Below are 24,039 nucleotides of genomic sequence, written 5' to 3' on the forward strand. Positions count from 1 at the left end.
AAACACTTTGAAATCGCGGTAAAGAAGAGAAATTAATTAGAAGTGACAACGGTGAAACGACGGTACTTTTATAAATAAGTAATTTGTAATAATTAATTTTAAAAATATTAAAACTTCTTTTAAATATTTATAAAATAGTTAAAAATATATAATTTACCATCAGCGACAATTGTCAAAGCGAAAACAATCATAACGAAAAGTGCTAAATATTTCATTTTTCAAATTTGTTTAAAAAATTTAATACAATTACTCAAAAGACACTTTATTTTACAATTTACCGTTAGGTGTGTATGAATATTGTTCGTCAATTGAGAATCCCTATTTATATGCAAAAAGAGTATATTGCTTTCATTGCTTCCTTGAAATGAAAATCTCGATTCGTAAAAAATGCTAAGTACCTTATCGGTTTTTATCAGCGCAGAGAATACAGGAATAGCAAAAAGTTTACATTATACTGTCAATAATGTTTATAATTTGCAATGTTCTTCCATATTTCGACATAAATCACTATATATATATATAGGTATATATTACAAGTGAAAAATAATTTTGTGCAATTTACAATGAAAAAGTTTCATCATACAATAAACATAATGATAATGCATATTTTGCTTTAGAAAAAAATTTTTTTTCTTAATAAATAAAATAGCGCATTTTAGATTTTAAGAATAATAATTAAAGTATATTTTTAGTTTAAGAATATAATAATTAACGAATTTTGCGTTTATAGTTATTTAAAAAGAAATTTTTGTCAGAAATTGAAAAAATTAATTTGAAGGTTTTCTATTAGGAGAATTCGTGGTAATAATTTAGAATTACCTATATTATTATTATTATTAAATATAATAATATTATATATAATATTATAATAATATATAATAATATATTATAAAATATTATTATAATAATATATTATATATTTTAATATTATAATATTATATATTATATATTTTAATACTAATATTATTATTAAATAATTATTATTTTCTTTCCCATGGTATTTTGTTCTAAAATTTAACTCATGTTTAATTTGTATAATAAATGTTGTTATTATAGTAAAAAAAATTCATGATGGATAATATTTTAATTTCGAAACTATACTGATCGGAAGTGCTAATATATTTTTGATATAATTTTAACCACCAGCAAAACAACGCAAGTCAATAGAATTTTAGTTATTAAATATATTAATGGACTGTCAACGACTTAAGCCGTGTTTTTATTAAAAATGGCTTCGGCTTCATCCACTTGATCGCAAGATTGCCGTTCGTTAATTTGTATATTTTTCTTGTGTTGACTAATTAAAGCATCAAAATCAAATTAAAAACAGGTAAAGTTCGTCTAAAATATATTTTAGTTACATTTTTTTACACTTTTGGGCATTTATTTTATACTTTTTAATGTAGGCTCTGTGTTGTATAAACACAGACACTATATATATCATAACATAACCTTCAAAATATTCTTAAAATACTTCAAATGTAATTATAGAATTAAACTATATCTTAATTACTTAATTATAAAAAGTCAAATAAAAAATTTATAAATAACGCAAATAAAACAAAAACATTCGGATAATGAAATTTATTTACTCCAACGTTTCGAAATCTAATAATAAACGATTATTATCAGAAATGTTTTTCATAAAAAAAAGAGAAAATAGTTTAAACAAAATGACTGACTTGGATAATTTTGATAAATATCGTACGAAATGATTTTGAATTTTATTTCTAGTAATTTAACGTAATTTAAATACGAACTCATTGAGTTTCATTCTTTGTTCTTATTTAATTTATTATTTAATTATTTGTTTTTGTTTTTCTCTCTTTAATTAATGTTCATTGTAAGGACACTCGAAAGAAGCTCAGTTTTAAATTTGACTTTGCAGTTTGCAATAAGTTTTTACTTAATTTGACAAATTATTTCTGTTTATTTTGTAAATTATTGTATATTGTGAACCGTTATTTATTCATTTATTTATTATTTATGTTTATTTATTTATTTATTTATTTAATGTTTATACACTATGACGGATTATTTATTTTTATTTATTGTTAATTTATCTTATTACTGTATTATTTATTATTAATTTTTTTTGTATTAATTTTTCATAAATTTATTTTTATTAGATATTGATTCTTATTAATTATAATTTTTATTCTTTTTGCTAATTCTTTTATTAATTATTAATTTAATTTTCATTTTCAATTTTTCACTAATTCTTTTATTATTAATTTTTAATTTTTTAATTTTTATTTATTTATATTTATATTCATTGTCCGAATGTTTTCGTTTTATTTGCCTTATTTTATAAATTATCTCAGACATTAAAAATTATTATATGACTAATTTATAAATAATTTTGTTGAAAAAATTTTTAATTTCAATTTTTATATTAATAAAAATATTATTAAAAATATTTAATTATTTTTGAAATAGTTAAACCATTTTTAATAATATTTAAATTTTGTTTTTCGAATTAAAATAATTATCTTTGTTTTTTTTTTCACTGATTTACAGAAAGATGGAAAATCCTGCAATGTCCGTGGAATTGATGAATTCATCACAGCAAAACTTGATAAGAGATTCAAATGATTTCAATGCACGTTATTTACTGAAGGTCACAAAGATTAAATGGATTATTCAAAATTTTAAAGTAACAAATACAAGAATATTTTCACATGAATTTAACATTGAAGGATATCCGAATAAAACATGTGTTATTGAACTCATTAATTTGAAGAATTCTTCACAGGATAGTGAATTTAGGTTTTTACTTTCTGACTCTTCCGTTAAGCAAACTAGAAGAACTGTACCAAGTTCAATAACATCAAGAGTGCAATTAAATTGTATCAATGTCATAAAAATAAAACTTACAATTGGCCAAAAACCGAAGAAAAAAACATTCTGTAAATTGGGTTCCAATTTGGAATTGAATCATATTATTAAAGGAAATGAATTAAAGGAGCTCGTCGCATTATCTTCAAATTCGTTACACGTGACTTTGAAAATTAAACCACAGCAGAAGCAAAAATCAAAAATCATTGGTTCACCATCAATGACAAAAACATTAAATTTCGAACCATTTTTCAATAATCGCAGTCACAGTGATGTTAGTTTTCTGATTAATGACAATAAATTTTATGCGCATAAAGTTATACTTGCCTCAGCAAGTCCGGAATTTGAGAGAATGTTCTCACATAATATGCAGGAGAAAATCATAAACAGTATTGAAATTAAGGACACGAATTCAAATCATTTCAAGGAATTATTGCGCCACATTTACATGGGACGAGTGGAAAATTTACAAAACATTGCCGTTGATATCTTCAAATTGGCTATTAAATATAATGTCGCTAGTTTGCAACAAGTTTGTGAAATTCATCTCGAAAAGAATTTCTCCATTAACAATGCAATTAGTATTTTTGAACTTGCCGATTGTCATAATTCATTGACGCTAAAGGAGAAATGCATTGAATACATTGATAAAAATTTCGAACAAATCAAAAATACTGAAGCATTCAAATCACTAAAGAGTGAATTATTAGTTGATTTTGTTTGCGCTGTGCGAAATAAGCGACCACGTATTTCGTAATTTTACTTTCCTCCACAAACGAAAGTTTTATTTCCAAAAAAAAAAAAAAAATTTTTTTAATTTTTTAAAATAAAGGAAATATTTAAGTATTAAAATTTTATCGTTATCGGAAAAAATGTATTATACGTTTGCATCGTTACATTGAGAAAATTGTATTTGAAATACAATTAGGTCTTCTTTTTTTTTACATTAAATATTCGTATTGTTACATCGACGCTTTTTGTTTTATCACATAATTAAAGAAGATTGTTTCACTTCGTGATATTTGATAGTTTAACGTTTGAAAATAGTAAAACTATTGTAGAATTATAAAGAAAGTTCTATTTTGTGATAGGAAAAACACTTTTAGATAGAAAACAATTTTTTTACTTCAAGATAAAAAAAACTTTATACGTAAAGAAAAATTGTTAATGTGTAGGAAAATGTTTGTAACTTTTCTACAATTAAAATAATTTTTTCTTTAATAGTTTCAATTTTTTGTTATTTTGCTTTAATTTACTACTATAGCAAAAATTCTGACTTCTCACTCAATTTTTTAAATAAAATTAGCAATTTTAAAAATAATCGATCGTAAAAATTTTTACATTTATTGACAAGAATAAAATATGAATTGGAATATTATAGTTTTAATGTTATTATAATTATAATAATCATATATTCCGACATAGGGAATTCAGGAAAAAGTCAGGAATTTTTATTAAAAGTATATTGAAAAAAATCAAATTTTTAGAATTCATAAGAAAATTTTGAATTTTTGTGTCTTTTTTGTTTGACTCATAAAATATAAAATTACCACGAATTCTAATACAAAACCTTCAATTTTTTCAATTTCTGACAAAAATTTCCTTTTAAATAACTTAAATCTTGAACAACTATCGTAAAACAAATAAATTATTTAATGAATAATTTTACTTAAATATTTCAAAATTAATTCAATTTTAAAAAAGTTGCGTTTACAATTTTCATAAATAAATGAACTGTAAACGGTTTCAATTTAAAATTTTAATGAACTTAGATTTTTGAAAAATTTTAATAACTCAAAAAACTTCTAAAATTAGTTAAATTTTGTCAAAAAATATATTTAATTAATTATTAAAACTAATGAATTTATAGCTAAGAATTTTAGTTAAAAACACTAAAAAAAATTGAATTTTGAAAAAGTTACAAATGATTGCAGAAATTCAATTATTTTCAAAAGCAATAAAATTCTTATCACAAAATTCAATTATGTTCAAAATTTACAAAAAAATATCGACAAAATTCCAATTATTATCTTTATAAATAAAAACATTCTTCTTCAAAATTCAATTATTTTCAAATATTTTAATAAAATTCTTGTCAAAATTTCAATTATTTTCATAAATTTTCCTCATTTCAAAAATTTTCATTTTCAATTATTTTTAATACAATAATTTTAAACAAATTCCTTGAAAAATGTAACTATTCAAAAAATTTTCTATTAAACTTCGTCAAAAGAATTCAATTATTTAAAAATTTGTTAATAAAACTCTTTATAAGAATTAAATTTTAAGAAACAATACAATTAAAAATTCAATCCTATTTCTAAAAAATGCAATTATTAGTAAATTCTTCAAAATTCAATTATTATATTTTAAAACTTTAACTAAAATTAATTATTAAAATCAATTTTTTAGAAGAAAATTCTAAGAGAATTAAATAATTAACGTACAAAAATAAATAATTTATTAAAAAATTGAATGTTTCTTAAAATTAAATTCTCATATAGAATTTTTACAATAAGTTTTTTAATAATTGAATTGTTTCGACGAATTTTAATAAAATTTTTAATTTTTTTTTTAATTTTATTTTAATTTTTCGAAAATAATTGATATATTTCGTGTAGAATTTTATCAAAACTTTTGTTTAATAATTGAATTCTTTTAGAAAAATTTAATTAAAATAATGAAATATTGAAAATCATTTATGTAAGAAAATTTTTTGAAAATAATTGAAATTTTGTCTTGAATTTTATTAAAAGTTTTATAAATAATTGAATTTTATTAATTTTGAAAATAATTGAATATTATTAATTTTGAAAATAATTGAATTCTTGTTGTAAATATCGTAATTTATGAAAGTAATTGAAATGTTGCCTTTAATTTTATTAAAATTTTTGAAAATAATTGAAATGTTGCCTTGAATTTTATTAAAATTTTTGAAAATAATTGAATATTATTAATTTTTCAAGATAATTGAATTTTTGTTGTGAATATCGTAATTTATGAAAGTAATTGAAATGTTGCCTTGAATTTTATTAAAATTTTTGAAAATAATTGAATTTTATTAATTTTGAAGATAATTGAATTTTTGTTGTGAATATCGTAATTTATGAAAGTAATTGAAATGTTGCCTTGAATTTTATTAAAAGTTTTGAAAATAATTGAAATGTTGCCTTGAATTTTATTAAAATTTTTGAAAATAATTGAAATGTTGCCTTGAATTTTATTAAAATTTTTGAAAATAATTAAATATTATTAATTTTGAAAATAATTGAATTTTTGTTGTGAATATCGTAATTTATGAAAGTAATTGAAATGTTGCCTTGAATTTTATTAAAATTTTTGAAAATAATTGAATATTATTAATTTTGAAAATAATTGAATTTTTGTTGTGAATATCGTAATTTATGAAAGTAATTGAAATGTTGCCTTGAATTTTATTAAAAGTTTTGAAAATAATTGAATTTGATTAATTTTGAAAAGAATTGAAATGTTGCCTTGAATTTTATTAAAATTTTTTGAAAATAATTGAATTTTATTAATTGTTAAAAATAATTTAATTTTGCAATGAATTTTATAAAAATTCCTGAATATAATTGAATTTCGGCGAATATTTTTTTCTATTTATAAAAATAATTTAAATTTTGATAATTTAAAATGAATTAATGTTAGAAATAGAAAAAAAATTGAAGGTTTTCTTAGAATTCGTAGTAATAATTTCATAGTTTATAAGGCGATCAAAAAAGACTCAAAAATTCAGAATTTTCTTATAAATTATAGAATTTAATTTTTTTCAGTATACTTTTAATAAAAATCCCTGAATTCCCTGATTTCCCTGACCTGTGGCAACCCTGAATAATATACAATATTATATCATTTTGCATTCAATATAAATATATTTATTAAATTATTAGTCATAATACATTGAATTTTTATTTTTAATTTTTTTTACATTACCAGCAAACAGAACAATGCTTTCAGTGCTTGTCTCATTAACATATTTAATTATTTTATAATGAAAAGGTCGATCGACTGAAAAAGTAGGCATTTGGGGATAAATGTTTTCATTAACCAGAGATGCGCTTTGGAATCCTGCAAAAAAAAAGTAATCCAATGAGATGAATATATAATTGGTTTCAATTAAATAATTTTAAATCGCAAAATAAAATTTTTACAAAAAAAAAATGTCCCTTACCAACGATTCCAGACGCTACGGTTCCTTGTTCATTTACGTCAATGTAAGATTTTTGCAAAAAAAGACTCACATGAGTCGCATTGTCTGATATACGAGAGAAATAATCCGATTCTGTGAACATTGCATTAACACCCATCTGCAATAGAAAATAACATAGAAATGTAAAAGAATGCAAAAAAGTTTTTAATCCTTTCGAAACAAATGTGATTCGTTATTAAAAAATTTTTACATCTCAAGTTTCTGGACTTACCTCGTTCAATGCGTTTGTCATTTCTAATTCGGTTTTAATTTGGAATTTTGGCATACCTAATCTAACAGGCATATAATTTCCATTACTCAAAATTTGTGTAAGAGTCATTGTTGCCAAACAATCTTCCACTTCTTCAAGACCATCTACTTTATAAGGAAGGATAATAATCATTGAAAATTGAGTGTCCTAGAAAATAAAAAATTGTAAGACTTACAATTTAAAAATAAATTTTTAAAATTATCCTAACCAAATGATAAATTCAACATCATACATTTTACTATTGTTGTTCATGAAATTTAAAAAAAATTTTTTTTTTTAATTTAAAATTTTTAATTTTTAAATTTAAAAAAAATTGAGTTGTAGGGCGTCTTTAAGTCAACTTGACACAATCATCTAACTCAATGTTTTATATTTTAACTAGGATAACCGAGTGGTAAATTCAAATATTTATTAATTATATTATGTAACATTTACCTCATAGGGCAGTTCAATGAATGAAGCACTTAAATCAGAAATCGGTCCTGTGATAAAAGAACTATCCGTATACATCATTGGTACATTTTGTTTATCACCGTCACTAGTAGAAAATGTGTTTTCTACAGTTTTTTCAGCACAAAACTTATTGAGCCATTTTGCTTTGAAGTAGACGGCATTTGTAACAATCATACTAGTAGACTCGTTTATTTTATCTGAAAAAGGCATATAAAATTATTAATTAATATTTAATAGGTAGAAACTAGGTTAGCGTTACAAAAAAATTTCGAAAAAATCAATTATTTATACAATTCTTCACAACAATTCAATTACTTTCACTAATAATAACATTTTTCAAAAAAAAAATCAAATTTAAAAAAAAAAATTTTTTTTAATTTAAACAAAAATTCAATTATTTTTACAAATAATAAAATTCATCAAAGAATTTCAATTATTTTCAAAAAAAATTAATTATTTTAAATATACAATTTTAAGTGAATTTCTTTAAAATAATTCAATTATTCTTTTAGATTTTAATAAAATTCTTCCCAAAGAATTCAATTATTTTCACCAAATAAAGTTTTCCACATTTATTCAATTATTTAAAGTAAATAATATTTATTATTATATTTTGAAAAAATTAATTATTTAAAATAATGTTTGTAAAATTCTTATGAAGAATTCAATTATTTTCAAGAATAACAAAAATTTTTCACAGAAATTCAATTCTTTTGAAATATTTTAATAAAATTTTTCTCAATAATTCAATTATATTTTCATAAATAATAAAATTCTTCTTTCATAAATAATACAATTCATATAAGAATTTTTATTTATTTTTAATAATACAATATTATGGAAATTGATAAAATAATGTAATTATTCTTAAAAATTTAATTTCAATTGCCAGAAAACAATTTTAAATTTTTATCAAAATTTAAATTATTTTTATAAATAGCAAAATTCTTCGCCGAAATTCAATTATATTCAGGAATTTTTATAAAATTCATTGCAAAATTAAATTATTGTCCAAATTAATAAAATTCAAGGCAACAATAAATTCAATTATTTTCATAAATAATAATAGTATTCATAACAAGAATTCAATTCTTTTCAAAATTAATAAGATTCAATTATTTTCAAAAATTTTAAAAAAATTTAAGACAAAAATTCAATTATTTTCAAAAATTTTAATAAAATTCAAGGCAACATTTCAATTATTTTCAAAAATTAATAAAATTCAATTTTTTTCAAAACATTTAATAAAATTCAAGGCGCAATAATTAAATTATTTTCAAAAAATTTTCTTAAATAGGTACATATTCTATTATTTTAATTAAATTTTTCTAAAAGAATTCAATTATTAAACAAAAGTTTTGATAAAATTCTACACGAACATGAACATTCAATTATTTTCCAATAAAAACTAAAAATTCCACAGGAATTAATTTATAATTTCCATTAAATTATTTAAAATAGAATTCTCATAAATTTTTTTAAAAAAGAAAAAAATGTTTTAAAATTCGCCATAAAATTCTTCGCTGTAATTGAATTATTTTCATAAATTTTAAAATTCTTTTCAGGGATATAATTATTTTCATAAATATAATAAAATCATTCGGAGAAAGTAAATTATTTTTATAAATAATAATATTCATTTTAAGAAATTAATTATTTTTAAAAGTAATCAAATTGAATTATTATAAAAAATTTTAATAAAATTCATTGCAAAATTTCAATTATTTTCAACAATTCTTCTTAATTCAATAATTTGTATATATCAATTATTTTAATGAAATTTCTCAAAAGAATTCAATTATTTAAAAACAATTATGACAAAATTTTACAATGAATATTCAATTATTTTCTAAAATAATGAAAATTTCACTGGAATTCAATTATTTAATTATTATTAATTTTTTCGAAAAAAATCAATTGTTTAAAACTTTTTTTTATACAATTTTTCGCAATAATTCAATTATTTTCAAAAATAATAAAATTCTTTTCTGAAATTTAATTATTTTTGAAAATTTTAATGAAATTTTTATAGCAAATATTCAATTATTTTCATAAATAATAAAATTCATCACAGGATTTTAAATTATTTTCAATAAAATTTTACAGGATATTTACTCAAAAAATTGTCATTATTCTTCAAAACTTAATTTCAAATCCTCGAAAATATCAATTAGTCAATAAAATGTTTTTTTTTTTAAATTGTTTGGAAGATTTCAATTATTTACAAAAATATTAGGATTCTTCACAGAAATTCAATTATTTTCAAATATTTTAATAAAATTGTTCCCGAAAATTCAATTATTTTGAGGCATTTTAATAAAATTCTTTGCAAAATTCAATTATTTTCATAAATATCAATATAAATATTCATCACAGGAATTCAATTATTTTTAAAAGTAATAAATTTGTTCTTGGAAATTCAATTATTTCTAAAAATTCTAATTAAATCGTTCGCAAGAATTCAATTATTTTCATAAATAATAAAATGTTTTTTAAGAATTAAATTATTTTCGCAATTCAATATCTACTATTTTCATAAAATTTCCAAACAGAATTCAATTACTTATTAAAAAAATTTTTTCTAAAAATCTTCCTAAGAATTGAATTTTTTTCATGAATAATAAAAATTTCTCAGGACTTTAATTATATTTAAATTAGAATTTTCATAAAATTAGTAAAAGAAACTGAATTATTAAAAATTTTTTATAAAATTCTTCGCAAGAATTAAATTATTTTTATAAATATTTAAAAATTCTTTCATAAATAATAAAATTCGTTGCAGGAATTCAATTTATTAGCAGGATTAGCAGGATAAGAAAGAAGTAAATATTTTTGATGAAACTTAGGAAAAAAGTCAGAAAAATAAAAAATATGAAATGGATTTTTTCAGTTTTGTGAAGTGTCTAAAACGAATTATTTTTTTGTTCGTCAAGTTTAATTTTTCTATAGCCACTTTTTTACTACTTTTTTTTTAGTTTGAAAACTACTTTTAGCTACTTTTTTAAAATTAATTATCAAGTGTGAAGTCTACAAAAGTTATTCAATTATTTAATATATTTTTTTGTTTATAAAAATTGTATTATAAACAAAATTCAAAAAAAAAAATTTTCATGAGCAGCTTTTTTGCGTAATAACTACTTCACTGTATACTTACCAAAATCAACAAGATTATCAATCTTGAAATCAGTCTCTTGTTCTAACCAAGAATTAATTTTGGCTGAAGCTCCATATGGATGAGAATAATTAACGGAATCAAGTTTTATTTTGAAAAAATTTGTTGATAACATTCTGAATTCATTCTTAATTGGAATATTCGCATTTATGAATAGTCCCGTTAAAATTTTTAGTGTCACATTCGCCTTTGCCTGAAGTTAAAATATATTTCATGCGTTTATAAATTTTTATATATACTTTTATCATAAGAAGAGTAATTGAAAGTATTTAATTTTTGCATATCTTACATACATGTAAATTGTCAACAAAGAATTGAAATTCTTCTCGTTTATTATTTTCTGGCGTTAATCCAATAGTATCTTTTATTTCTTTTAATGCTGTTGTATCGGAGGAGGATCCAAGTAAAGATAATGCAAGTACTTCACTAACTGGACTAATGACGAAGTTATATCCTTCATTTTTGGAAATAGTCTGAAGGCAAAGAAAAAAAATTTAATTAAATTAATAATTCCATCTTTTCCACTGCTTTTTTCAGATATTCTTTTAAATTATTTAAAAATAATAATTTTGTTTTAGGAAGTTACAATAAACACTCACTTTTGTTAATTTAGCACTAAAATGTTCGGCGGCTGCAATAAATGAGTTGTTTATGGCAACTTTTTGCTCTTCTGATTCTTTTATTTCATACAACTGTACAACCACTACGAAACGAAAATAGAATGCTGAAAAAAATTTAAGTTATTCGTTTTTTTTTAGTACTTACAATTAGAACAATTCACGATTGTATAATTATTGTATCCAATTGTATTTTATCACTTACATAACAACATTTTAATAAATTATCAACTTAATCTTTTTTCTCTTAAATGAAAAGAAATTCGTTTACTACAAGTAAAAATATTTTAAACAGTTGCTAGCACTTTTATATGTATTGATCGATTCTTTATTAATAATTCATTAGATTTGTAGAGCTGATGTAATTCTTCTTTTGAAAATTATTTACTAAAAGTTTAGTTTATGTGATATATTGTTTATAGAAGATTAAAAAAAAATTAGCTTTTCATTTACGTCAAATATTAAAGTTACCTATAGAACCGTGTGTTAGTTAAACAAAACTATTTCTTAAAATTCCAAATATGCATTAGAAACTTATTGTTATGGTTACTACGTCACAATTATTTCACATTTGTGTATATATTTGATTAATTGGTTAATTTTAGTAACCTTCAAACTGACAGTAAAATTAAATTAAATACAGTATTGTATTATTCTATATTACACAAAGTTCTTTGGAAACAATTAAATTATTTAAAAAGTGATGGGATCCGTTTCTTAATTATTCAATTAATCCGATAAGATTAATTAAAGATTCTCAAATAAAAGTTATATTTGATTGAAGTAAATATTTAATTCATATATAAGGGCAATTTTTGAGTAAAATAACATGTTTACCATAGTAATCAATATTTATTTAAATACTTTCAATTAAATTACATAGATATATTACAATTAAATATACTAAACCATTTTATGTTAATATTAATCTGTTACATAATTATTATTCAAATATAGCAAATGGATTTTCTTCAATTTTCTTAACATTACCAGCAAACAGAACAATACTTTCGCCAGAATCATCATTAACATTTTTAATGATTTTGTAATGGAAAGGCCGATCGACTACAAACGTAGGAACTTCAGAATAATTAGTGCCATCTACTACCAGGGATGCGCTTTGGAATCCTGCAAAAAGAGTTCCATGAATATGTAAGTAAGTAAGTAAGTAAGTAAGTAAGTAAGAGGGGTAAGGGGGTATTTCTATGTAAGTTTATATGTACTTTTAAATATATTTAGTGACTACGAGAATAATTCTGAATTATAGAAGAAAATTTAGGAATTTATTTGGAATTAATATTGAGTTTGGCCTTACCAACGACTCCAGATGCTACTGTCCCTTGTTCATTTACGTTAATGCAAGATTTTTGCAAAAACTGACTCACATGAGTTGCGTTCTTAGAAATACGATCAAAATAATCTGAGTCTGTGAATATTGCATTGACACCCATCTGCAATTAAAATATAATATTTTACTTTTATGTGAAATTGACACACTTTAAAAATATTGAAATTGTAATCAAAGATTTCTAAAACTCTTTGAGCTCGCTCATCCTGAGTAATAATAATAACTTTGAGATTTCAACCATCTCGACTACTTTGACTTACCTTATTTAATGCGCTTGTCATTTCTAATTCGGTTTCAATTTCGAATCTTGGCATACTCAATCTGACAGTTTCATTTTTGCCATTCTGTCTAAGTTCTTTAATAGTCATTGTCGCTAATTTATCTTCCACTTCTTCCAATCCATTTACTTCATTAGGAAGGATAATAATCATTGAAAATAGAGTGTCCTAGATAAGATAACCAATTGTAAGAATTATAATTTATAAATTGTAGTGTAACTTTATTTTTATAATTAATCGAACATTGTTCATCAACATTTACATATACCTCATAAGGGAGTTCAATAAATGAAGCATTTAAATCGGAAACTGATCCAGTTATGAAAGAATTATTCGTATACATCATTGGTACATTTTGTTTATCACCATCACTAGTAGAAAATGTGTTTATTACCGTTGAATCTGTATCAAACCCATTGAGCCAGTTACCTCTAAAGTTGACAACATTTGTAACAATCATACTTGTGGACTCGTTCACTTTTTCTAAAAGACAATAATTTATCACAACTTATATTTTTTTTACAAAATTTTTAAGACAAATTTTTTAAGACAAATTTTTTAAGACAAATTTTTTAAGACAAATTTTTTAAGACAAATTTTTTAGGACAAATTTTGTAAGACAAATTTTTTAGTATTAATATTATATCTATTATAAAGATAAATCTTCGCGCTCAAAAAAATATCAGAATTTTTCGTAATAAAAAGCAGGTTACTATATGGGTATACTAACCAAAATCAAGGATATTATCAATTTCGAAATCTGTCTCTTCTTCTAGCCAAGAATTAATTTTGATTGCAGCACCATATGCATCGGAGTAATCAATGGAATCAACTTTTATTTTGAAAAAGTCCATCGATAAATTCTTAAATTCACTGATTATTGGAACCTTTGAATTTATGAATAGACCAGTCAAAATTTTAAGTGTTACGCTAGTATTGACCTGAAGTATAGAAATAAATATAAATTTTGATATTTTTACCGAATAATATAATTGATAGTATTTTATTTGCGGCATTTATATCTTACATGTAAATTGTCAATAAAGAATTGAAATTCCTCTCTTGTATTAACTTCGGGCGTTATGCCCATTGCATCTTTAATTTCCGTTAAAGCTGTTAAATAGGAGGAAGAGCCCAGTAAAGATAGAGCAATTACCTCACCAACTGGGCAGGTGACGACGTTTTCTGTTTCGTTTTTCGAAATAATCTGAAAATGTAGAAAATATTACTATAATTTCAGTAATTATTGAATTTCCCAATCTGAAAATGATTGAAATGATGACTGATTTAGAAAAAATTATAATTTTATAATTTATTATTGTTGGTGAACACTTACCCTTGTTAATCTAGCACTAAAGTTTTCGGCAGCTTTAGTAAACGGATGGAAATTCTCCGCTGCTACAGTCAACTTTAGGATCAATAGAAGACAAAAACATAATGCTGAAAAAATTTATTTTTTTAATTTTTACATAAGTCTTTATAATTATATAGTAGAAGAGGAAAATAAAATATAAATTATATAAAATTAGAATCTATTTTGCTTCATTTTCATCGTAAATTAATATTTATGCAATATGGTAACTTTTCCAATGTCTTATTTTAAAAAATTACGTTAAAACCTACTGATGTATTCTATTATACTTACATGGCTTCATTTTTGCAGATTAATTCAATCTTCTTTCTCTTGAATGGAGGAAATTAACTTAATTCGACTTCTCTAACTATGAACACATTTTGAGAAGAAATTATTAGCCCTTTTATATGTTGTCGATTTTTAATTAATAATTCATTAGGTTCAGAAAAATGCTGTAATTCTCTATTAGAAAATTATTTACTTTGTGTTTAGTTTATGCAAAATATTGTTTATTGAAGATTAAAAGATAAACGTCACTTATTTGTAAAGTTTTTTAGAATACTAAGAAAACTGTAACTTAAAGTTGAAAAAAATTATTCTTGTCATTCCTAACATTCTTGCAATATTTGTCTCCTGTGTACGTCATAATTATTAAACATTTGTGCATACAATAGATGAAATGGGTATTATCTTTGTAACCTTGATATACTAATTTTTAAATTGAATTTTGTTAAATTGCGCAACACTATACGTGTCTTATTTACATTGAACTACACATGTGAATTATAAGAAAATTAATATTTTAACCCTTTAACTGTTTGAGAAAAATCTATCATGATTTCCTCCATTGTGAAAAACCGGGAATAAGTCAGAAATTATATTCCAAACCGGGAATTTTCTCACCAAATTAGAAAGAACTTTATCATTTTAATTTGTGTTTAAAAAATCGCTTTTTATTTCAATTTTTATAGATATTTATACTGTTCTCTAAATTTAAATCAGTTAAAAATGTAATTTTATAGTTAAAAATCAGTCACTCATTCAAATATAGTATGTAAATAAATAAATTACAAAAAAATTATCCAATTAATAAAAATTTCGTGAAATTCAACTGAAAATAATAAATTTTATTAAAGAATTTCATTGAAAACTTTTTAACAAATCAAATTTTCAAAATATTTTAACTTAATAATTGATAAATAATTAAATTTTATAAGGAGTCACATTCTAATGTATATTCATGTTTTCTAGTGCGAAGATTAATAATTAAAATTTTTATTTGTTAATTTAAAAAAATATATACACTTCAAATGTTTTCAATAAAATTGAATTTTCGCAAAGTTTTTTTGAAAATTTTGAAAAATAAGATTTTAAAATTTTTTTAATTCTCTTGTTTCAAGATAATTGAATTTTTATAGACAAATAATTGAAAATTTTTGATATAATTGAAATTTCTTTACATTCTATGTAAAAATAATTTACTTCTTTTAAAGAATTTTATTTCAATTCTTCGAAAATAATCCAGGGAAGTTAATCACCGTAATTATAATTTTATTTTTAAAAATTTCTTCGCAATACATTCAATTATTTTCATAAATAGTAAAACTTGAAAAATGAGAATTCTTGAGAATTTTATTAAAATTCGTCGAAAGAATTCAATTATTTCTAGAAACTGTAAAAAAAATTCTTCTCAAGAATTCAATTATTTCCATAAATAACAAGAATTCAATTATTTTCAAAAATTTTTTTTAATTTAATAATTTGTATGTCTACTATTTTAATAAAATTTCTAAAAAGAATTCAATTATTTAAAAACAATTTTGACAAAATTCTACACGAATATTCAATTATTTTCTAAAAAAACGGAAATTTAATATGAATTGCATTATTAAAAATAGTTTCTAAATTTTTTTTTTAAAATCAATTATTTGAAACTTTTTTATAAAATCCTCGCAATAATTCAATTATTTCCATAAATAATAAAACTCATTGCAGAAATTAAATTATTTTTTCTACAATTCTAATCAAATTCCTTGAAAAATGTAATTATTCTTAAAAATTTGATTAAAATTCGTCGAAAGAATTCAATTATTTCAATTATTTCCATAAATATCAAAATTCTTCAGATTTACTAAATTCTTTTGAATATTATTTTTGAAAAATATTCTTCACAAGAATTCAATTATTTATTTATTTATTTAAGTAGTAAACAGAACTATGCCCGTTTGTTTATTTATTTTCATAAATTTTTTTAAAAATTCTAAAAAACAATTCAATTATTTTCAAAAGTAATAAAATTCTTCGCAGAAATTCAATTATGTTTAAAATTTTTTTTTGAAATTCTCTTCGCATTTCAATTATATTTATAAATAATTAAATTGTTCTCCACAATTCAATTATTTTCATAAAAATTTTAATAAAATTCTACGCAAACATTTAATTATTTTCATAAATATGTAATAACAATTCTTTCTGGAAGGATTCAATTACTTTTATAAATAGTGAAATTCTTTGCAGAAATTCAATTAGTATCAATAAATTTTAATGAAATTGAATTAATCAAATTTTCAATTATAAATATGAACAAATACGATTTTTTTTAAATTGAAAAAATTCTTTGTTTAATTCAATTATTTTCCAAATTTTTAATTAAAATTATTAAAAAAAAACAATTTTCAAAAAATATCAAGAAATACTCCTCAAAACAATTTAATTATTCATATAGTTAATACTAAATGATACTAAACATATCGATGTAAGTAATTTTTTTATTAAACAACAAAATTAATACAATCAACGAAAGTTTTCAACTGTTTTCAATGTTCACTGAAATAATATATAAAGTTTCTTTGATATTTAATTTTCTTCGTCTGATGTACTCTATCTTCATTATAACATAAGAACTCTCATCAATTATACATTTCGGTTATTCGTTAATATATTCACTCGAAACAATATTTATATAATTATTAAGGAGTATCAACAAAATAATTCAACCTTGCTTGTATAACAAAAATTATGAAGTAATTTTACAATTTCTAAAATTCTCTTACACTGCCAGCAAACAAAATTACATTATCATAATCATTAATATTTTTAATTATTTTAAAATGAAAAGGATGATTTACTGCAAAAGAGGCCACATTAGAAGAATTTATACCATCATCATCATCACCCTCATAATCGGATTCTTCCACTGCAAAAATAATTAGAATAAAATTTAAATGTATTATTTCTCTGTCTATATTTAACGAAAATAATTATTAGGATAGTAAACTATATATATGAAAACAGTTAGTAATTACCATCGTAACTGCTTGACTCAGTGCCATCTTCATAGACCTCAATGAAAGACATGTCATAATATCTAGACACATTACAGTCATGTTTTGAAATGCGAACAAAATTTTGTCTATAATCGAAAATTTCAGAAATACCCATCTGCAAAGAAAGACATTTAATTTGCAGTTGTGATTTTTTGTTACAGGTATACAAATTTTATTCAAGTTATGGGATAATGTAGCATAAAAATTTCAAAATCAAAAATGTCAAATAATCCAATATGGCGGAATTAGTAAAAACTTACCGACTTCAAAGTGCTCGACATTTCAGTAAGTTTTCTAATTTTGAATTTAGGTATACTCAATTTAACATGTTTAGATTCTCCATTTTCTGTAAGTTTTTGTATATTTAATGTTGACAATTTATCTTCTACTTCCTCGAGGCCGTTTATTTCATCAGGAAGGATTATAATCATTGAAAATTTCTTGTTCTGAAAAAGAAAAGTTGTTTGTGTTTTATGATTTAAAGAATGAACTGCGGATATTTCGGAATTTGACTTATTTTACTTGATAAGGAACACAATTGTTGATAAACATTTTACCTCATAAGGAAGTTCTATGAATGACGCCTTTACGCCAGGAATTGATCCAGTATAAAAAGAACCGGTTCGATACATCATTGGTACATTATATTCTTTTTTGCTAGTAGTGAATTTTTCATTGATCGTGTTTCCAATTGGAAACTTATTAAGCCAATTACCTCTGAAGTAAACAACATTAGCAAGAAACAAACTAATAGCATTGTCTATATCTGAAAATGATTTAAACAATATTATTGTTAATACAACAAATAATTTCTGAATTATTTCATTTCTTTATCATAAAGACGGAATTTATGTAAAAAGGTTTAAATTACCAAATTTAAGATCTCCTTTAAATCTATAATCATTGTCATTTTCTATCCAAGAATTTATGATTTTTGATGCCGACGGATAGGTGAAATTAACGTTCTCAATATGTGCTTTGAAAAATATTTTTGATACGCAAGCAAAACGGCGATATATTCTCACATCAGGACTTATAAATAATCCTGTCGAAACACTAATTGAGACATCCTTATCACCCTGAAGATAAATAGTAGAATTTAATAATTTTCTGCTCCTAACCCCATAAAAAATATGTATTTTTATATTTTCTATAACTTACAACTAAATTATCTGTGAATAATTTAAATTTGGATCGTTTAAGGCTATCCAAAGTTAATCCAAATGCTTCCATAATTTGGAAAATTGCAGGAGAAGAAGAGAAGGATTGGAGATATGTCATGGACATTACATTACCTGCCGGAGAAACCAGAAAATTACCATCAGGTCTTTGCTTTGAATAAGACTGAAAATCAAAAACAAATTAATATTTTGAGTCTTATCATTCTATTAATGAAAACAATATTAAAATTGGAATTTTTAAACAGTCAAGTTTTAACTTTTAAGTAATCTGATATTTTTACATGTTGCTCTTATATTGACACTCACCGCTGTTAAATTAGCACTAAACTTTTCAGCTCCTTGTACAAATGAAGTTACTTGCTTTGCTGTTGCAGTCAATTTTAGAACCATTATAATACAAAAACATAGTGCTGGAAAAAAATATAATCATTCGCAAAAGTTTAAACAATATCTTTCACAATTTCCTTTTTTTACTTATTTAGTGATTTTAAAAACTTTGCTCAAAGCATGTAGTGGATTTATAGTTTTTACTGGATTACATTCGAAGAACATTTAGACTTTAAAGAAAGATAAAAAAAATTTCCAAACTTTCTGTAAACTTCCTTAAAAATACTGTGATATGTGGGTATACAATATTCTTATATACTTACAAAACTTCATTTTTTTGAAGATTAGCAAAAACCACTTCTTTCTCTTTAACACTTGCAATCCGTTTTTCAAAATGATATTAATATTAAAATCAATTATGTCAGTTCTTTTATAAGCAATCGATGGTTCGTGAATAAAGAATTTATTAGGTTTAACGAAAATATACTATTTTTGACTAGTAGCTTATTTGTTCAGAACAAAATTAATTCACTTTTTTGTTTATTCTAGATCGAAAGATTTACGTCACACTTCTATCAAATATTTACATTAAAGAAATATAAATTTGTAATTTTATTTTTTAATTTCAATAGAGTTTTTACATTGTACATAAAGCGTCAGAATCCTTCCAATGCAAAATCATTTTAATTTTATTGAATATCATTTTATGTGCACAACGTGTTAGCACATAAGATCCAATGCAGAATCTTCTAGAACCCCATGTAAATGTAAATATATAAAATTTAGTGGAAAAAGAGAAACACTATTAGTATAAAAATATGGAGCAAATATTATTTATTGATAAAATACATAAACAGTTGTTATTTTAATCATTTTTGTAGTATTAGATGATATTAAGTTTTTTTTTAAATTGCTATCTCAATAATTTCTTTCGCATTTACGTATTTCGGGGCTGAATTGTATCAATAACACCAAATAAGTCGTCACGGATGCTATGAACTGGAAAAGAATTTATTTATGAATTTACTCATCAGTCATATATATCATATTTGGTTGTGTTATTTTTTGAAAAATATATTTTCAATAATTATTGAAAATATATCATCCAAATACTTACTCTTCGCACAAAGTCATAATCAAGAGAAGATAATCCACATGCAGTAAATGCCAAAGGACGTTGTGTTAATTGTAAACCAAATTCTTCAATCTATATGAAAACAATTAAAAAATCATTCTGAATATTAAAAAATCGAAAAAATATATAATAATAAATCTTTTTTTAACACGACAAAAAAAATTTCTTACCTCCTCAATAATTTCTTTATCTTTATTTGAATTTTTTAATTCATAAAGAATATTCCTAGTTTTGCGCGCCTAAATATTAAGAAACAAATTTATGCGCAAATGTATTTTCAATATAGTTTCGAATGACAAAAAATTATATATGATGAAAAACAATCACGTACCTCCGCACTGACCCTGGCACAGGTGGTATTTATTTTTAAAAATCGATAACAATAAACACTGAACCATATTGTCGTACTGATTAAGATTCTTAATTTATCCTTTAATGTTTCATTTACAAAATAGAAAAATGTGAATAGATTGTATAAGAGACCTGTTATTATAATGAAATGTGCTCCCATTTTCATCATCAATTGTTTTTCATAAATTCTATTAAGCTCCCAGGATATTTTTGATAACTCCATATGAAGATATCTAGAACCATAATTTTTTTTTATAATTACAGTAAATTTTAACTTAAATTAGTAAATTTTTACATTATAAAACAATAGTTGTGTTTCTTTTTCATTTTAAAGGAAATAAAAAAAATTTTTTTTCTCACCTTACTAAAATCAAGACCTTCAATTGCTTCGAATTGTCAGTGAAATTAATGTTAAATTCTTTAGTTGCCATTAAAACATGAACTTTACTATAATTTGGAAAGACTTCTCTCACTTTTTCTATTTGATTGTAAATTGGTAAAGTTCTTTCTAAAAGTGAATTTATATTTTCGAATCTTCTTCCTAAGCATCTGAGAAATTAAAAAAGTTATTGAATTGGTAAAAATGTGTTAAGTTTTAATTTATCAGAGATACATAATTATCTAAATATGAAACCAAATTTGTTGTTCAAAATTCAAAATGGCGGATGAAATATGGCGAACAATTATAATCGTTCGTCATATTTCATCCGCCATTTTGAATTTTGAATTAAGTTCAGATTTTTAATCCAAGGACCCCAAAAATCCCCGAGTAAAAAATACATAAATCAAAACACATCTCTGGGGTTTTGAAATTCTGTGAGGCTGCTCTTGAAAAATTTTAGCTTCATTTTTACATACCTGGTGGAATTTAAATAATCTAAGTATCTAAGAATTTTTCTTACGTTACCAATGATGTGAATGTGAAGTCAACAACAGAATTTAGATGAAGTGGGAAATGAAATAAATATATAAGATTAACACTTGTCGACCAATCATACATTGTTAAAAAAAGATTAAAGTCACTATAAACTAAAATAGTAACTACAATGCACCACGTAATTACTCTTTTCACTGAACTAAGAAAAATTTTTCGATATTTATTCGGAAGACCCAAATATTCCAAACCTTCGTCCAATGATTCTAATCTTTGAATATTAACCTTGAATGCCTTGAAAAAAAAACACAAAGTTTTATATTTATTAACTGAAATTAAAAATTTAACAACAAAATGAAAATTCAAACAAAACATTAAAATGTAAAAATTGAATTAAAAATTAAAAATTAAAAATTATAAATATACAAATAACACACCTTGTAATTATACCAGCCAATCAAAATTGAACAAGTACCAACAATTACATTGACACATACAATTAATAAAAAAATATTTCTTCCAATTTGAGTTACACCTTGATTTTTCACACTTCTCGCAGAAAGTGCAACGAACAAATATGAAAAATTCAACAATAAAACATAAATAAAAGTGAATACAGGTCGTGGTTTTGCTAATGGATATTCAAATATATTTAATCCTGTAATCCAATTCAATATTAATACTGGTACAATTGAATCGTGAATATTTTTTGGTTCCCATTTAAAAATTTTTAAAAAATAAAGTGAATATTTCTTTTTCTGAATTTTTCTAAACATTTTGTTTTTTCAATAAAACACTGTTCACCTTAACAAATCATGCAACTCTGATTTATTTCAATAGGGGAGATTTACTCATACGCTTTCTCATTATGTTCATAATCATTAAATATCGATTACCTAATGGTAGATTCGAATGTAATACAATTACCTGAATTTTACATTATTAATGAAAGACATCAATATTATAAATGAATTTTTTTTTTTTTTTTGTGAATTATCAAGTGAATTATCTATTAGTTGTCTACATTACATTGAATTTTCAATTCTGCGAAATTACTTTCTGATAGTTGAATATATGTATATTACTGAGAACATTTATTTAATATATGAACTGATTAAAATTAGAGGAGTGTTTGTTATTAGAATAATATTATTAATGAAAAAAATAGAATATAGTACAAATTATTGGCAACCGTCAATAATTTATATCTTAACTTGCATTAAAAAAAAAAAAAAAAAAAAAAAAAAAAAAAAAAAAAAAAAAAAAAAAAAAAAAAAAAAAACGGCAGTGGCATTTTGAAAAATTTTTAAATTAACATATGAATTATAAGTCATTTGAAGCATTAATTAATTAATTAATTAATTAATTAACTATATTAATTTGAATGTTCTTTCATTCTTTCATTCACTTTTTCTGTCCCTCACACTCTGAAGTTGTCTTTTGTTTATACTTTTGTTTTTTGTTAACTTTAGACAGAAAATAGAAATCATCAGAATTTTTTTTACTTCTTTTTATTAAAAGACTAAAATTTTGTTAAATATTATGTTTTGTCAAATTGAAATTATTTTTGTTCTTTATTTCTCTAAAAAAATTAGAAAATTATTAAACAACTGTGATTAAGAAATAGAAAATTTATTTATTTTCCATTATTTTCTTTTTCATTCACAATTTTTTTAAGAAAATTATTATTTTGTTTTAGAAAAAGAAGAAAAATATTTGCACAATTTATATTTTTAATCTTATCTTTGGAACAGGATTTTCCACAGGAATTAAGACATTCAAAAATTCAAACCTTTTTTAAATTAAACAACTTATAAAAGTATTTGTTATAAAACATGAAGATATCGATTGCTCCGAGTCGAAGACTCGGAGTGATCGATTTCTTCATGTTTTCTAATAAATTAAAGATGACCGAGAGATAAAATCATTATTTTACATTATAAGAATATTGTTACTGTAACTTCATCAAATTTTCATCATTTTAATTTAATTATTATTTTCTAGAATTTTAAATTATTTTTTATGAAAATAATAATTGAATTCCTTAAAAAATTTTATTATTTATGAAAATAATTGAATTCCTTGTGAAATTTTAATTATTTTATGAATATAATTAAATGTTTGCGCAGAATTTCAATAAAATTTTTAAAAATTAAATTCTTTTGAAAAATTTTAGTAGATATTATAAAAATCATTAAATTGAGGAAAATTTTTAAAAATAATTGAAATTTTTGCCGAGAATTTTTTCAAAATTTTTAAAAATAATTGAATTGATTCGAAGAATTTTATCAAATTTTCTTAAAA

General features: G+C 22.1%; 4 protein-coding genes across 4 annotated transcripts; 1 reads left to right on the plus strand and 3 right to left on the minus strand.

Annotated features, from left to right (window-relative positions):
* Nucleotides 1-1,204: 1,204 nt before the first annotated feature.
* Nucleotides 1,205-4,059, plus strand: LOC122502598 (ARM REPEAT PROTEIN INTERACTING WITH ABF2-like). Its single transcript, XM_043612739.1, has 2 exons — nucleotides 1,205-1,330; nucleotides 2,521-4,059. The coding sequence occupies exon 2, from the start codon at nucleotides 2,525-2,527 to the stop codon at nucleotides 3,593-3,595; it is 1,071 nt and encodes a 356-aa protein (XP_043468674.1). The 5' UTR covers nucleotides 1,205-1,330; nucleotides 2,521-2,524; the 3' UTR covers nucleotides 3,596-4,059.
* On the minus strand, nucleotides 3,847-11,818 carry LOC122502588 (antichymotrypsin-2-like). The gene is made up of 9 exons (XM_043612727.1): nucleotides 11,767-11,818; nucleotides 11,544-11,668; nucleotides 11,238-11,417; nucleotides 10,927-11,137; nucleotides 7,755-7,969; nucleotides 7,281-7,466; nucleotides 7,031-7,166; nucleotides 6,793-6,927; nucleotides 3,847-3,890 (listed from the first exon to the last, which is right to left on the minus strand). The coding sequence occupies exons 1-9, from the start codon at nucleotides 11,774-11,776 to the stop codon at nucleotides 3,847-3,849; spliced, it is 1,242 nt and encodes a 413-aa protein (XP_043468662.1). The 5' UTR covers nucleotides 11,777-11,818.
* A 677-nt stretch (nucleotides 11,819-12,495) lies between these two features.
* On the minus strand, nucleotides 12,496-19,805 carry LOC122502589. Its single transcript, XM_043612728.1, has 16 exons — nucleotides 19,699-19,805; nucleotides 19,355-19,458; nucleotides 19,029-19,211; nucleotides 18,739-18,946; nucleotides 18,425-18,633; nucleotides 18,128-18,313; nucleotides 17,847-17,982; nucleotides 17,583-17,737; nucleotides 14,833-14,851; nucleotides 14,524-14,627; nucleotides 14,215-14,394; nucleotides 13,918-14,128; nucleotides 13,456-13,670; nucleotides 13,170-13,355; nucleotides 12,877-13,012; nucleotides 12,496-12,689 (listed from the first exon to the last, which is right to left on the minus strand). The coding sequence occupies exons 1-16, from the start codon at nucleotides 19,706-19,708 to the stop codon at nucleotides 12,505-12,507; spliced, it is 2,427 nt and encodes an 808-aa protein (XP_043468663.1). The 5' UTR covers nucleotides 19,709-19,805; the 3' UTR covers nucleotides 12,496-12,504.
* Nucleotides 19,806-20,250: 445 nt separating this feature from the next.
* LOC122502692 (gustatory receptor for sugar taste 43a-like) lies at nucleotides 20,251-21,527 on the minus strand. The gene is made up of 5 exons (XM_043612857.1): nucleotides 21,222-21,527; nucleotides 20,842-21,094; nucleotides 20,681-20,749; nucleotides 20,493-20,582; nucleotides 20,251-20,374 (listed from the first exon to the last, which is right to left on the minus strand). Exons 1-5 carry the CDS (start codon nucleotides 21,290-21,292, stop codon nucleotides 20,294-20,296), a joined length of 564 nt encoding a protein of 187 aa, XP_043468792.1. The 5' UTR covers nucleotides 21,293-21,527; the 3' UTR covers nucleotides 20,251-20,293.
* Between the last annotated feature and the right edge of the window lie 2,512 nt (nucleotides 21,528-24,039).

The sequence above is a fragment of the Leptopilina heterotoma genome, unplaced genomic scaffold (assembly GCF_015476425.1).
Source record: "Leptopilina heterotoma isolate Lh14 unplaced genomic scaffold, ASM1547642v1 Lhet_235, whole genome shotgun sequence".
Lineage (NCBI taxonomy): Eukaryota > Metazoa > Arthropoda > Insecta > Hymenoptera > Figitidae > Leptopilina > Leptopilina heterotoma.